Source organism: Taudactylus pleione, unplaced genomic scaffold (genome assembly GCF_031769625.1).
Source record: "Taudactylus pleione unplaced genomic scaffold, aTauple2 ptg000113l, whole genome shotgun sequence".
Taxonomy (NCBI): Eukaryota; Metazoa; Chordata; class Amphibia; order Anura; family Myobatrachidae; genus Taudactylus; species Taudactylus pleione.
This window is the reverse complement of record NW_028284515.1, coordinates 15,015,470-15,031,683: the sequence shown is the minus strand read 5'-3', so window position 1 is coordinate 15,031,683 and position 16,214 is coordinate 15,015,470. Positions and strand designations below refer to the sequence as shown.

General features: G+C 43.0%; 1 protein-coding gene across 2 annotated transcripts in view; it reads right to left on the bottom strand.

The window, feature by feature from the left end:
• The window catches only part of TTBK2 (tau tubulin kinase 2), a 112,990-nt gene that overhangs the window by 60,172 nt on the left and 36,604 nt on the right, over nucleotides 1–16,214 (bottom strand). For both annotated transcript variants that reach the window (XM_088471338.1, XM_088471339.1), the window contains exon 3: nucleotides 8,939–9,086. In XM_088471338.1, coding sequence (XP_088327464.1) covers nucleotides 8,939–9,086 — 148 coding nt within the window. The remainder of the gene's footprint in view (nucleotides 1–8,938; nucleotides 9,087–16,214) is intronic.

The following is a 16,214-nucleotide window of genomic DNA, read 5'->3' as shown; positions in this document are numbered from 1 at the left end:
TTTCTAAACACAGCTATCTGGCTCCAATAAAGAGCACAATAGATATATCCATTGGTTTTTCCTGCACAATCCAATATTAAGAGTAATATAGTTAGCATGCATGTGTGCGAGTATGAATGAATGAATGTATGTATTTATTTATGTATGTTAGAGGGATGGCACATCTCCCATTACTTGGTGACTGCTGATTGATGAAAGCATTATTCCTGGTAAATCAGTACTTTATGCCATGCGTAGAAGTGTTTGTACCATATCTACAAAGGGCCTGGAAAAGATGGCTATACATAGGTTACTGAAGGAGGTGGCTTCATAATATAATGATGCAATGGCGACATCCTCATAACATTTTAAATAGCGCCTAAATATTTACAGGTGGGTCAGTACTTTAGCACAAATTACATGACTCGACTCCCTCACATGGGTCTAAGTATTTTGGTTATTTCTAAAATAACCTGTACTCTATAAAAGCTATCTGAGAACAACAAACAACAGGAAAATGAACATGGATTAGCCACCGCTAGATGTCTACGAGAAATCTACCATTTCTCCTTGTATAATGTTACCATGCTAAATGCCTCCAGACCAAAATTTAATTTAAGCACAAAAATGATTGTTAAAATCCCTTCCAGTTCCAATTTCGAAATAGGTAAAATTTACCACCGGACCCATGCCCGGCGGTTCAAATCCCGACAGCGGCAGCCCGACGAGGATGAAAGTCCCGATCGTCCCCAGGTAAGTATTCACTAACCTATCCTAACGCTCGCTTAGGGGTGCCTAACCCTAACCTTCCCCCCCAGTGCCTAACCCTAACCCCCCTTCCCCGCCACGTAAACCTAAGTCCCCCGGGGGGTGCCTGACCCTAAGTCCCCCCCGGGAACCCTAAACCTAACCCCCACCCCCACCCCGCGCGGCTGTTCGTGGCGGCGCCCGGCATCCCTTTGATCGGGATGCTGGGCGCCGGTCACCCAACGTTGGTAAAATGACAGGCATCTAGATTTAGACGCATGTCATTTAACCTTTGCCGGGATTAAGCAGTAGGGAAGCCGGCTGCCGGGATTAGGTCCGCCGGCTTCCCGACTGCATACCCCAATTACAGGTGCCCCCACTACCACATTACTATACACAGAAATTACCCCGAATGTCATCTTACCCATATAACAGGCAACAACATTGGGCAAAAACACCGGATAGTGGAACTCCACAGACTACTATAGACAGCTTTGAAAGATTAAAATCCATTCAAGTTTAATCATGAAAGGGCAAATCTTTACAGACAGGCGGGGAATGTTATGTCAGCATTCAAATCGTCATCATGGTGTGAATGTCAGAGTGGACATTATGTCGACATATGACATGTCAACATCGTTTTTAAGTGCTTAAGCCCCAACCCTACCCCAACTCTGTACTGTCAACATTGTTTACTGTCAACATTCAAAATGCCGACATAACCATAGACATCGTTAATGTTGACATGTTTGCTGACATTTTGACTGAATGTCGACATAATGACTACAGACCAAACTTTGATTGGTGACCGTTATCAGCCAAGCCTCATGGATTGTGTATGAGCAAACTGAAAAGAGATTTGGCCCTAATTGCAGAACGTTCAGATCTAACAGGCAGTTTTTAAATGAGCCATTGTCCTCAGACCTTTTTTTTTTTTAATTATAGGACTGAATGCCAAAACATACTAATTCATGAAACAAAGCATGTACAATATTTAATTGTGATCAGTGAGGTTCACACAACAGATTATATGGCATGTAACATTAAATCGTTAGGTTTAAGCTAAACCTGTTGTGCAACCTATGTAGATAAGCTCCAGAGGAAGCCTAAAATAGAAATATATATCTATGAGAAGAGAGTATTATTATATAACAACATTATTTTTATATTACTGAACACGTGAATGCCATGACCAAACAAAACAAAGGATAACAACACACATCTACATTTTCAAGTTTCAGATTGACAATCTGACAATCTGTCAGTCAGGTTTAATAAGAACCCCAGACTAAATATAATTGCAATGTACCATCATTAAACATACGTTTTATTCTACAGAGGACACAACTAGCAGCAAAACCTCTCTCTGATGCCTCCAAACAATTTGTCGCTGGTGGGGGCTGTACTGCGAGCTGAAGAATCTATACAATGAATCTGCACATGCTCAGCGAGTTGCAGGAGTTATGTACAAGCAAGGGGATAATCTGTATTTGAAGCACTCAAATAGTTATTTTTATAAACTTAAAAAAACTTCTTGTATATACATTAATTCATCATCATGTCTATACAGAATGCCAGAGAGAACCTCTTAGTGCCCAAAAATTATATTACAGGTGGGTCCACATACATCTAGTCTCCTGGCACGTAAACAGCACTTCAAGTCGCGCCATGCCGTGGCGTGACTCAGCAGTGCCGAGCGTCTTTTCGTGCATCTTTTTACCTTCAAATGAGTCTTAGTCACACGGCGATGAGACTAGATAGCACAAGCCGTTTCTGCTGATTAAAATGTGTAGTGTTTAGCATGCAGAGACACCCGCAGTCACACACAGAACATAGGCATGCTGCATCTAATTTTAATCAGCAGAAGCTGCTTGGGAATCGGTATGCTATCCCGGCGGCCGCATGGCCGGGAGCTCGAATCCCGGCAGCGGCAGCCCGACAAAACAGCAGAGGCCAGCAGTGGAAGCCCGACCGCACTGGAAATCCCGATCGCCCTAAGGTAAGTATCTACTAACCTAACCCCCCTAACCCTAAACCTCCTTAGGGGTGCCTAACCCTAACCCTCCCTCCCCCTAGCCTAACCCTAACCCTCCCGGGGGGTGCCTAACCCTAAGTCCCCCCGGGAGCCCTAAACCTAAACCTCCCCCCCTCGCGGCTGTCCGCTGGCGGCGCCTGGCATCACTTCGATCGCGATGCCAGGCGCCGGTCTCCTGGCGTCAGAAAAATGACAGGCGTCTAGATTTAGACGCCTGTCATTTAACCCTCGCCGGGATAATGCAGTCGGGAAGCCGGGTGTCGGGCTTACGTCAGCCGGCTTCCTGATTGCATCCCGCTGCTTGTGTGTTCCATTCACATAGCAGTGCGAATAAGACGCATTTGAAGGTAAAAAGACGCATGAAAAGACGCTCAGCGCTACCGAGTCACACCAAGCTCCTGCATTATGCGTGGCGCGACTTGTAGCGCATGGAGGATAGATGTGGACACATCTGTATATACAAAAGGGCAGAGCTAAAAATATGGACTTTCCATTTTTCCTTCCTCTGATCTAGCACTACACGATGTAAGTAAATTCCTGGAAAACGTATATATTTTTATTTAAAAACGTCCGATTATTGTTTCTTTGGTTAAGGCATTAAAACATTTGCTATTTATCAAGCAAGATCATTTATATGATTGGTAAAGAGCTTTACCGACCAAGGTAAATTACCAAGTGTAACTGGCAAATCACAGGACCAGGATTGAGGCTTGGGATACAGTTAAGCACAATAAACGCCTGAGAAAATTAAGCGCAGATCAATAATTGCTTTAAGACAGCTAGAAAATTACAAGACTTTTCTGAAATAGTTTGATTCCGCTTAATCTACCATTATCATGATATAGTAAAATCAAAGATAACATTTTAAAGCAGTCTCTAGTCTTGAGTATACAATTATGCACCCATTTATGAAGGTATATTCATGCTTTACTGACCATGACTTGGGGGGAGGGGGCTCATCAACCCTTCTAAAGAGGACAAGGGGATGTGTTATCCATTGCAACCAATCAGATAATAGCTAATATTTAATAAAATGTACTAGATAAATGGTAGGTTGAATCAGATTGGTTGATGTCTTAACATTCTTATGACTGGACAGACTTTATGACTTAGTGAAGTGGGGGTCTATGTACTAAGGCTTGGAGAGAGAGATAAAGTGAAAGTTAAAGTACCAACCAATCAGCTTCTGTCATTTTACAGGCTGTGTTTGAAATATAGCAGTTAGTAGTGGATTGGTTGGTACTTTATCCCTATCCAAGTCTTAGTACATAGACGCCTTAGAAACTAAATAATAAGCTCTATTCTCATGAATATTGTTTCAGCCTCCAAAGTTTCTTCCTAACCATGCAAAGTAGCAATTAATAATTATTTGAAACTGTGTCCATGGAAACTATACCTCTGCTGATAATATATATTTTATATGCAGTCTGTTCTTGTGGCTCTCAAGGATACATTAGTACTTGGGAAAGATGTGTAACGGCTCTTGAGCTTACCAGCCCTAGTAACCAACATCAGCCTAGGTGTCTGCGCTGCATCACGCAAACACATGGTAAACACTCAATAGAGGAGTGTTCACTAAACACTTTGGGTTGCATATAGGGCCTGAATCTGAGCCGCAAGCATGAAAGTGGATGCATCTAGCGATTTAGGACAAACTGCGCATGTGCTGCACCTGCATACGTACAGTGATGGAGGCTCATGCGCAACTGGATCTCTCTCTGTGAGATGGGGATTTCTGGGAGTCAACACAGTGGCTGCGAGCGATATTAATGATGATGGTTGCCACTGCAGATGGAAAAACAGTGGGCGATGTGACTCTACACATGAAGTCGTGCAGATACTTGCATTAGCATAAGGTGGTACGTTTGGCTGCTGCAGCCCTCCACACTTGCTGTTGCCTCGGAATTAGGTCCCCGGTATCTTGCGGTGAGGCTAGTATCATCCTTGGATGTGAGACAACACATATGACAGAACATCAGTGTAATGCACCACAGAGGTGTTACTGTCATTGGTGTGAACGAGGTCATCATGCTTGGTCACAAGATCTGGCGATGCTACATTTCATCTGTAAGAACTTTCTCCTCTTCAGGGTTCCAACCGTTATAATCCCATCATTTAACACCAGTCGATGACGGACCGAAGTAGTGTACAAAGAGTCGATCACGATCGACCGTAGACACGCGATCAGTCAATCACGGTGGACGTCCAGGAGCAGCCAGCAACAGCCAATAGGAGTCACGCAGATTCTTTTTGGCTGCTGCCAAGGGCCGGTGCCGGACTGGAGAGACATCGCCGCTGCCTACTTCATTTGCCGGGTGTCTGCTGATATTTTGTAATCGGCAGGCGCCCGGCAGCTCCATCCCTGCAGCTGCTGGAGGCTGGAGCTCCCTCCTGAGCTCCGCCTTCCGGCTCCTGCAGTTGGTGAAGGGAGAGACGATAGTGCAGAGCGGGAGGAGCAGTAGGAAGGCGGCGGGCGCAGGAGTGGGGATTCAGGCAAGTATAGTGTTGTGTGTGGGTGTCTTATGTGTAAGGGGCATTGCATAAGGGGCACTAATACTGGGGGCATTGCATACGGGGCACTATTGGAGGCACTGCATAAGGGGCACTACTACAGGGGGCATTACGTAAGGGGCACTACTACAGGGGGCATTACGTAAGGGGCACTACTACTGGGGGCATTAAGGTGCATATGGAATGGAAAGTAATGTTCCCAGAGTGATGATAAACTGTGGTGTGTCATGTTGACATGCCCCCATTTTTCCATGGCCATGCCCAATTTTTGCTGCACGTGCCTTCGGCGCTCGCACACAGTTGGGGGGGGGGGGTGCCATTTTTCCTTTTACCCTGGGTGCCAAAGACTCTTTGTTATGCCACTGCTGAGTACTCCGGTGTTCTGATTTATATTGTATATCTTTCTATGTTTTTAATAAAATATATTTAATATTTTTGTTAAATGTACATTTATTTTATTATCATTAGATTTTCATATTTTATTCAGTAAATGGTTTTAATATTTATTTTCTGGGTTTCAACTTATTTGTTCCATAGTATTTGCTACATTTGTTCATGGAAAGGACTTTATATATGCAGTTGGTTAGCACTGGAGAAAGTATTATTACTATTATCATAATCATCATTATGGCTTTAAGTGTTACACTATGCCTTTAAAAACTGAATTAAAAAAAAAAACTGTGCATAAACGGTTCTCTATCTGGATGAAGGAAAAACAAAAAATGTGTACACTATGCATATAAATATGATTCTGGGACAAAATGGATGAAATAGTAAGAAGCAAATAAGTGGTTCGAAAAAAAAAAAAAAAAAATCAATAAATTGCCATTAAATCTTCATTTCAAAAAGTACTAAGTGTCTGAAGCTGACATTCTGAGAAGACATAAAAACTTCCATTAGTTTAAAAATAAATGACTAAAACGGACACACTATAAACTTTCTATTATATCTTTCTCCACGAATAGCAACAGAAATATGAGTATTCACTCTTCCTCATAATCCATTTTAAAAGTTAAACTGCAATATATAAATATTTTAACATACAATTTCTTAAAATAAAGGATTTTTGTAGGAATGCCCAATGGAAACCAGCACCAGCCTGTAGATAGGAAACTGACCTTTGTCCGATAGTGGCGATGAACTACTGTATGGTGCTTTAGATTGCCCGGAAGCTGGTCAGCCCCTACCATGACCATCCACAGAAAATAGACTTTCTATGAAGGAAGCACAGCTCCACAGACTCAAGCCTGACTTGGGAACTCTGAAAGGCCACCAAGGTAATATTTAAATCAGGAGGCTTAACGTGAACCACACCCTGCAGGAATGACTGCCATCAGAGATTAATGACTGCCCCTTCCTGCAAAAAACAGAGACAAGACTGAGATCCGAACCCTCAAAGATGAAGCCCCTGATCAAAGCCTCCCAGCAAACAGAAAAGGAGGCAAGGTAGCAGGAACTGGAAAGCTGGAACACCCTGCGTACATATCACACTATATACACCTTCCAAACCCAATGGCTAATCTGCAATTAGCATAGTCTGGGCCGCTACCACCAGAAAACTCCTAGCCATCATGGCCTGGGCCTCAAGGTTCATTTTGGAAAAGCTAACAGAGTTAACAGAACCGAGCCCTGGCTCAGATTACCATCTCTGATAGGCAGACACCAGGGAGACTAACAACCTGGCCTAAAAGCTGCATGCTTTATGTGTCTGGGCCGAACTGAGGCATAGCACCAGTCCCGCCGTTGTGCTGGATCATGCTCTCCCAGATACAATGTTGGAATTAATACTAATTAAACCTGGGTCAGGGCAATCGTAACCAGTAAGATATGAGGACACTTTCAGACCAGGTTACTTGTACTCTGCACTTATGAGTGATCCAAAAGACTCCAAGCTAACCCTAAATGGAAGCAAGAGTTCTGTAACTACAAGGTCAGGCTAGCATCTGATAAAGAAATGGAATAGTAAATATCTTCCACATGTGCAATAGAGCTCCAACTGAGCAGTGGCCTGGCGGCACCTTCTCTCTCGGCAACTTCTCTCCCCACTGGGGTTTGTACCTCCTCTGTACCCCCTATGGTGGCCATAATTCTGCCACGATTACTGCTCAATATCTTTATATATTTAAAGAAGGTTCCCACATAAAAGAAAAGATGTAAACACAACATAAATGTTATTATAGAACAGTGTGTTTCAGAAAAAAACCAAAAGTACACTACAGAAGGTCTTTCCAAAACCATAACCATTTACCACCATATGAGGAACTATAACAACAATTTAAAAAGGTTTTCCCACTAATGTAATGTAAATGTATTTTACCAAATCTTCTCTACAATTGTACTTTGGTTCGGGTTCTTTCCCTGGGCATACGTACTTAGCAGGATCATGTCACATACATATAGCTGTAGCAGGAGAGACACATCTGGGTTTTCCATTAGAGCCACCATGTCAGACCCATTCTGTTATGGATATTGCTGAGCACAAGCAAAAACAAGAATGCTGAAGGTCCCAGGGGAAGGACTGCAGCCCAAAAATTATTTGCGAGATGAAGAATCTAGTAAAGTTGCTTTTTAAAGTGGAAATCTCTTAAAGATTATTGTGCCTCCTAATCTCCTACATGCGGTAAGAAGCGTGGCCACAATTATCTGGACAATTTGTGGAAACAAACAAACAAACTAAAATATGAACATAGTCATACATAAAGGTGACAGCAAAGTGATCCAGTACCAATATGTCAGGGACTAATCAGTGCTTGTTGGTGTCCTTCTGGAGTACAGAAAAGCTACATCATAGTCAAGTCCCTCCCATTTCAAACTTGTGTACACAGATGTGTGGATTAGCTGGGGTTGGCTGAGTTACATTTCCGTGAACTTGATAACACTTAAGCTGCCTTTTTATTTATATTTGTTTACATACATCATCGCCCAACATATTGCATAGTCCTTTACAGAGGATATTTAATAATTCCCAACCACAGCTGCCCTAATGGAGCTTACAGTGTACAACACACACACACACACACACACACACACACACACACACACACAGTCAGTGCTGTGAGTATCCAATTAACAGTATGTTTTTAGACTGTTGGTAAAAGCGGCAGTGTGAGCACACTAACCACTGTGATTATAATATGTTTTTCTAACTCCATCACTTCATTATAGTGAACATCTGTGCAAGAGGTAAGTGCAATAAAAGTGAGAAGGTAAACTCTATATGTAATTATACATTTGTTATCTAGTGATACAAAATTATATTTTATGAGCCTACCCCAGTATCCTGGTCAATGATTTTGTAGGACGCAACAGTGCTCCCTAGGACAGGGACATGGAAGGTGGACAATATGATTGCAGGCAAGAAGACAAAGGATGGATTGGGCTCTACACATGAGATCTTACAACCTAGTGGAAATGTAATCTTAGGGGTAAATTTATTAAAAGTGAGAGTTTTTAGAAGTGGAGATGTTGCCCATAGCAACCAATCAGATGACTAGCACCTTCTAGAAGAACTGACCATATTATACCTTTTTCTCCGAAGTATATGGTTTAGTAAATGAAAACCCTTTGGCATAGAAAGATGTTACTACCTTTAGGTTTCATATTTGTAATGCAAAAGTACCAAACACAAAGCCAGGAGACTGACATTATAAGGAGAGAGGACATTACCTTGTAGTTTCTTCAGAACGGCCACTTCCATTTTCAGGACCTGCTTTGGCTGCTGGGCAGATTCCACTTTGAGGGCCACATTCTCCCTCGTCAACAGGTCCAGCGCATCGTAGATCTCCCCAAAGCCACCACCACCAATTTTTCTTAGCTAAAATCAGAAGAAAGGCGATTAAACATTGTCATTGAACATTTTCAATAGATTCTGACATGACATGAAAGAAAGATTTGATCGGAACACTGGTATCTTTCAATAAATCCATGTTAAAATCCCCGATCTCATTTTATTTGACTGTCTTACACCGTACATTACATAACTACTAGCATAAAATGCAAGTTGCTTGTGAATAAATACAATTACAAGAGCACCTATTTAAGAAAGCTCAGAAAAGGTCCTATTTTGATTAGTATTGAACTGGTAATTCAACGAGTCACCTGTTGTCCCCTTCACTCCATCCCTTTAATGGCTGGGTTATAGGGGGAGCCTACGGCTTCCACTACGCAATAACGGATACAGGACATTATTACATAAATGCCATATGGAGGACACAGGAGCTACTTCTGCAATAAATCTCTCTTTCTGGGAAACCTGCCGGGAACACACTAGACGATAAGTTGTCTGGTCTCGCGGATCCGGGCGACATTTCAGGCACATTGTCTCGTGTGTAACCAATACGCCCCTGCTGCCCGACAGAGGGGTCGTTCTGCCGTCCGTGCGGAGCGGCCCAGCTGCTAATGCCGGCATGTTCAATGGTGCCGGTGAACGATATATCGGGCAGTCGCTCACCGGATCGTGCAGTGTGTACCGACTGCCCGATATGTCGTTCGCTGGCACCATCAGGCGTCACATCAAGGGGTCGCCTAATGTGAAACCACCTTTATACAAATCATTTTTATTATACCATTTTGTTTTACATGTGTGAAATTGCTGTATTATCAAGAGCAGTACACAAGTCTCTGAATACAAACTTAAAACTATGGAGACCAATCCTGGGATTCTCAGGATTGGGTCGGTTTAAAAAATAAATAAATAATAAAAAGCCTTTCGGTGGCGGTGTCCTGTAGAGAGGTGGGTGGGCGGACCAGCCTGCGGAGGGCTGCGCAGCGTGACCCGTGTTCTCATGTCTCGCTATGCGATGCGCACAGCCGGGGGAGGGGGAGACGGGCAGAGTTTGAGCCCGGCATCTTAAAAAAAAAAACTTTATGGCAAATTCAGGGATTCAATCCCGGCCATTTTTAGGCCAAAATCCTGGGATCCCGTCGATCCCGGGATTAACGTCCCTACTTAAAACCATGTTTTGCAGAGGTTATTTTGTTATTCTTGAAAATGGTCATTAATAATAAACCCATAAACCACCACTTCAAGATTAATTCTTATATCCGCTAATTACACTGATCATTACAGAAGGAAATAGATCTCTCTTATTGTAGTTGGCGTTCTCACCAGAGAAGATTACACACCCTCTCATTTAGGATAAATAATCATTAGCCCAGAAAACAGGAGACAAAATGACACGGGAAGCCAGCAAGGAAAGCTCCCAGCACACAGGTTATATTATTAAAGGTCACATTGGAAAATCTGCCATATGAAACCTCATCCTCCCTCTACGTCAGAGTATTAAATTCAAGGACAGCTCACGCTTAAGAGAGCAATTTTCTGCCATCACCCCATATTATTTAAAGATAGAATATTCAGCGCTCCACCTATCTAAACAAGTGTGATGCACTAAATGTGCCTTATGACTGGGGTGTGTGTCCTGATACTAGGATACTTGGCATATAGTATTAATGGCAAACTGTCATACGCAGTACAAAAAAAATGTTTTACTCTGATATGAATACAACATATACAGTAAAGTATATTGTCAAACATACACTTAATACATTCATGATCAATTTAAAATAAATGTTATATATAGAGGTGCTGGTTGGCACTCAATATGTCAATATTTTTGGTAGGAAGAGTGTTGGCTGCACTGAGACCCTTGATGAGGATGGGGAATGGTAAATATGTCAATGATACTGTGTGGGGGAGAGAGACTAGCGGCGTCCCGCTATCTCATCCAATAGGTGCGTTTAATAGCTTCTGATATAGAGAATTTCAATTTGAGTCAGGTACTTGCTGTGAGATGCTGTTTGCCCGGGATATCTTCTGGTCAAGATGGAGAAGAACCACTCAGACTGGGGTGCAGGATCTCCGGACTGGGGTTGTATAGGCTGTGGACGGAGAGAGTGATAACTCTACTGAAAGACTGTACCCTGCACTCCGGCTGTACAGCCTTACAGTCCCGTCTTGGGAGGGGAACCGCTGGATGCGACCGCTCACTATCTAGGCCTGCTTCCCCCTCCGTTTGCAGAGACTCACCTATCTTCCTGTCGTTATGTGTGGTTGGATCACTCCTCCTCCTATCCGTGCTCCGTGTCTTCTACTCGGCGGATGCGGGTGCCCATCTTCGGCGTCCTGGTGCTCTGTTCCTTTCTGGTCTCTGTTACTTCCTGATCACGTGGTGCAGCTGTGTACGGGTCTCAGTTGGCAGTGTCTGTGTGCAGGGATTATCAGGGATATGATTCAAATATTGGCTTTGGTGTATCACCAACGTGTTTCGACCAATGCAAGGTTTTCCTCTGGGAGTTGTAATAGTGGGTTGCAGAAATGTTTAATGGAATACCAATACCGTGATATTAATTCACCAAAATTAGGCTACTTGAAGAAGGCAGTTTACTAAAGCTAGGTACACACTGACAGATAAATTGGCCGATCAATTGATTAGCCAATATATTGGGTGACCGTCGGCCAGTGTGTACTAGCGATGTGTCTGAATTATGATGTTCACAGACATATCGCATTGTCGCTGCTGCACAGCCGATGGCAGATCTATCTGTCCATTGGGCAGTGTGTACGGGCAGCCTGCCGACAGCCCATAACACTTGCAGCGGAGGCCGCGGGGAGAGGGGCGGGACACATCCCCCGGCCAGAGACAGATGATGGTCGTTCAGTGTGTATGAACGACTATCATCTGCAGATATATCTGTTCAGTGTGTACCCAGCTTTAGAAAGCGGGTGAGCTCATTTGCCAATTGCATATCAGTAACTAACATCCAGTTTTGTTCATGGCGAAATAAGAAACGGTTTGGTAGTTACACCCTAAATATAACAGAGTGAAATAATTACAAAAGGTACAAACAAATTAGTAAATGCTCTGAACAGAACAGTTCAAAGGACTAGGATAAAAGTTAGGTGGCCTTTGATGGATGATTAATTAATATTTTAACAAAGATGAAAGTAGACTATTTCACCAGATATCACAACAACCACAGACATCAAAAGCCAAGAAGAACAGCACATCAGCAACAAGCAGATCATGGTTGGTTTTTATATGTTGGAAATAGTAAAACAAGCTCAGAGATGTACAAGTTTGGTATAAACCAGGGCTGTGTTCTATACAGTCCAGATCTGAGCTGTATCATGTAACTTTATCTCCCCCCCCCCTTGTGAGCAGAAACAAGCTATAAATATTCTCATTTACATCCTGCTATACAAACATCACAACCTGATTGAATTTTGCTGAAGTCTTAATGCAGTCGTATTAAAAGTATCCACCAGAGTGCAATAAAAAAAATCATTTCAGGGACACTGCTCTACCTTGGGGAGTAGGGGGCGCTAGTGCTGGAGCAGGGCACAACTATAATACAGACTTTTTGAACTCAGACGCCTCCCCTGTAAGGATTTCAGTTTATTACGAATAAAGCCCATGAGAAGGACTAAACAAACCATTAATCAAACAAACAACCGGAACAAAGATATACTACAGAAAACCGGGAGATCACAGTGTTCCCCTAATGCAGTGTTTCCCAAGCACTAACAGTGCATGTTTTCTAGGTCTCCTCACAGAATCACAAGTGGAATAATTAGCTCCACTTGTGGATCTTTTAAAAATTTGTCAGCCAGTAAAGAATACACCTAGGAAATTGGAAACCATGCACTGTTAGTGCTCCTAATGGACTCAGAAACAGATTTTATGGTCTCTTTCTTCCATAATGGGGGACACAGTTGTACCTTGGGGAAGTTACAAAGCTGCTGATAGGGGAGGGTACGTACAACAGTTGCTGTGCACAGAACTATTTGCCCATAAACAGCATCCTTAGATACAAAAGATGTTCAAATTTTGTGAAGGTATGGACAGGAGACCAACCCACAGCTCGCGGTCCATTGAGGCTTTATGCCACACCCCTAAGAAGAGCTCATCGACCTGGTAGAATAAGCTAGGACCCGATCCTGAGCAAGACACCTTCAGAAAGACAGGTTTGGTGAATGGATGGCTATGACCTTTGCAAAAGAGACTGTTTTTAAGTAGGCTAACGTCTCTCAGAGTCATCATAGAAGACCAAAAAAAAAAAATTGAAAAAAATTATTATGAAAGTGGACAATTTGGACTGACCCAGCGAAAAAGACAAAATTACGATTGAAATGAAAGTTAAGTTTGGATTCACAAGAAGGACTTGGTGTAAAGAACAGCTCTATCTTTGTGAAATATGAGATAGATTACAAGGTAAAGCTGTCAGGTACGACACCATCCGTGCTTATGAGATGGATAACAGAAAGGTACATTTCCAAGTGAGCGATTTCAGCTTTACTGACTGAAAAAGCACGAGTGGAGACTATTGCAAATCAGCAAGTACCAACTTAAGGTCCCACTTGGCAACCTGCTTGAGCTGAAAAATCTAGATAAAACAGAAAACCTGAGTCTTGAGAGAAGCAAGACAATACCGCATCCAGGCAGGACTGTAAAAAAGACGTGTCAACCAAAAAGAGGAATAGTGAAAACCATGCTTTGTACACCATACAAGATACACCATCCACACAAAGGAGTAATTTAGAAGTTGGTTTGTTAACCTAGATAATACTAGAGCAGGGATGGGGAATCTCAGGCCCATGGGCCGTATAAGGACCCCGGAATCATTTGGTCTGGCCCTCTTGGAGCTTTTTTCTGTTAGCCTCATTAGGTTTGTAGGGTGCCTAGAATGGCACCCTGCAGCCAGAATCTATGCAGCAGTGCTGCCTGAAGCGTCCTTAGGACGCTTCAGACGCTCACAGCGCTGCCCATACAGCTCCCGGAGCATCCTCAGGATACTCTGGTCATTGCTGTAATCACCGGCGATTGTGGCTCCGCCCGTGTGACATCACACGGATGGGGTGTGGCCTGCACCAGACCCGCGAATAATGTTCTGTATATCAAAATGGCCCTCGGCTGAAAAAAAAAAAGATTCCCCACCCCTGTACTAGAGTAACCATGTCCAACAACCCCTTTGCTTGCAAGATCAATGCCCCAAGAGCCATGCATCAAATCTAGACAGTTCAAGTCCTGATACAAGAAGGGGTCTTGACTTAGCAAGCCATTTGTAAATGGCATTCACCACGGACACTTGGATGTAGTACCAAGGGACCATCGTGGTATCTTCTAATGATGCCCCCAGGTCTGGAGTTCACACACAATAGCAACGCACTTTGTGGTTTAGCCAAAAGGCCATCATGTCAAACTTTGAACGTCCCAATCTTTTCATTATTTACCTAAAAAGTTTGAGTGTAAAGTTTATTTTCCAGGATGGATGGCTGGTCGACTGATGAAGACTACCAAAATGGTTGGGACATTGCGTTCAAGCCAACGCATGATATTGGATGATTTTTGCATGGAAAAATGCCACCTGGTTCCCACTTGGTTAATGATGTAAGCCACTGCATCATATTGTCCAATTTAATTTTTACTTGTCTGCCCCTCAAGAATGCCTGGACACTGATAGAAGGGACATTTCATCTATAGACCAAAGGCCCTGGAGTCGAAGGTATAAGGTCACTGCTCACCACCAACCATGTAAGCGGACATCCATGGTCACCACAGTCCAAATCGCATATGGAGAAAAGACTGCCCCTGTTGATGTTTTTGTCTTTGAGCCACCAGCAGCAAGTGACAAGTTTTTGAAGTTTTATTCCAGGAGATGTTTGGTTCTCCAGTTGTAAAGGTCTTGAATGAAAGCAGGCGAAGTAAACCATTTTTGAAACAAGAAACCCTTTACAATAGGAACTTTAAATGGAAACTAGATTGAGAGACAACGGTGATCTGACTCTGGACCACATTTCACCTACAAAAGAAAAAGCATTCTTTGGCAGCTCAACTCAAGCATGATACCCAGGTAAATCATATGCCGAGTCAGAAGCAGATTGGACTTTAGGTAACTGATTATCTAACCATGTGACTCCAGGGTCGCTGTTGTAAGGTTCAGGTGATCTAACAGAAAAATTGGTCTAAGTTTATTTGACAAGGATATCGTACAGCTATGGAATTATCCTCTTGCTTTGTAAGAGAGCTGCCATGACAGCCATGACCACAGAGAAAAATTAAGAGTGCCATCGCCAAGTCGAGGGGGAGGTATGGGCCTGCAAGGTCCAGATTGTGACCACTATAATGATGACCAAGCATCCACAGAAGACTTGATACAATGGTCTCAGAAGCAATGCAGACAGGCCTCCACCGTAGAAAAGACTGTGTGGTAGGTTCTATAATGCAGATGGTTTATCTGCAGGGTTGAATTTTTGATATTAGCATGACTAAATTCATCTACCTCTGCGAGAGGCCCCCTGGAGGAAAAGCTTTGTCCATTTGCAAAGGAACTGCCAACTAGCTGGTCTGAAGACAAAAACAGTAACCACTCCAGGGTCTTTTTGAACTACATCCAATTCCAATGAACACATGGAAATACCCAGGTATTTTGACACTTTCTTGGTAAGATCCATCAAGGGCAGCAACTCAGCACTGGGCAACACTGCTTGCAGATCTTCACTGAGCTGTTACGCAATTGGATATCAGCCATGTTTTCTGACTGTGCTATGGTTAGAAGCAGCAGCAGTTTAACCTTGGGATGTGGTAGTGTTTTAGAGGACATCAATGGTAACATACAGTTTAGGTGGAGTCTCCAGTGTACCATATCCTCTTCAAGCATGTGACAGTTCATGCAAAAGGTTCACTAAATACTAAAGCACCTATCAGGCTTTGCCTCAGTTTTGTAAGCTGTGGGGAAAATAAGGATGGATGTTTGTGGAGCTTCCTGTAAGTTTATAACTTGTATAACTGAATAAACTTAAATCTTCAAATTCAAAAGTACCCTAGGCCATCACCGCCTCCTAAGATGAGGGGACAGTGTCTGAATTACCCAAATGGTGGAACTGTGAGGACCCCTGGTGTCCATAAGGTCTACTGGAAGCAAATTTCAGCATTTTTCCCAA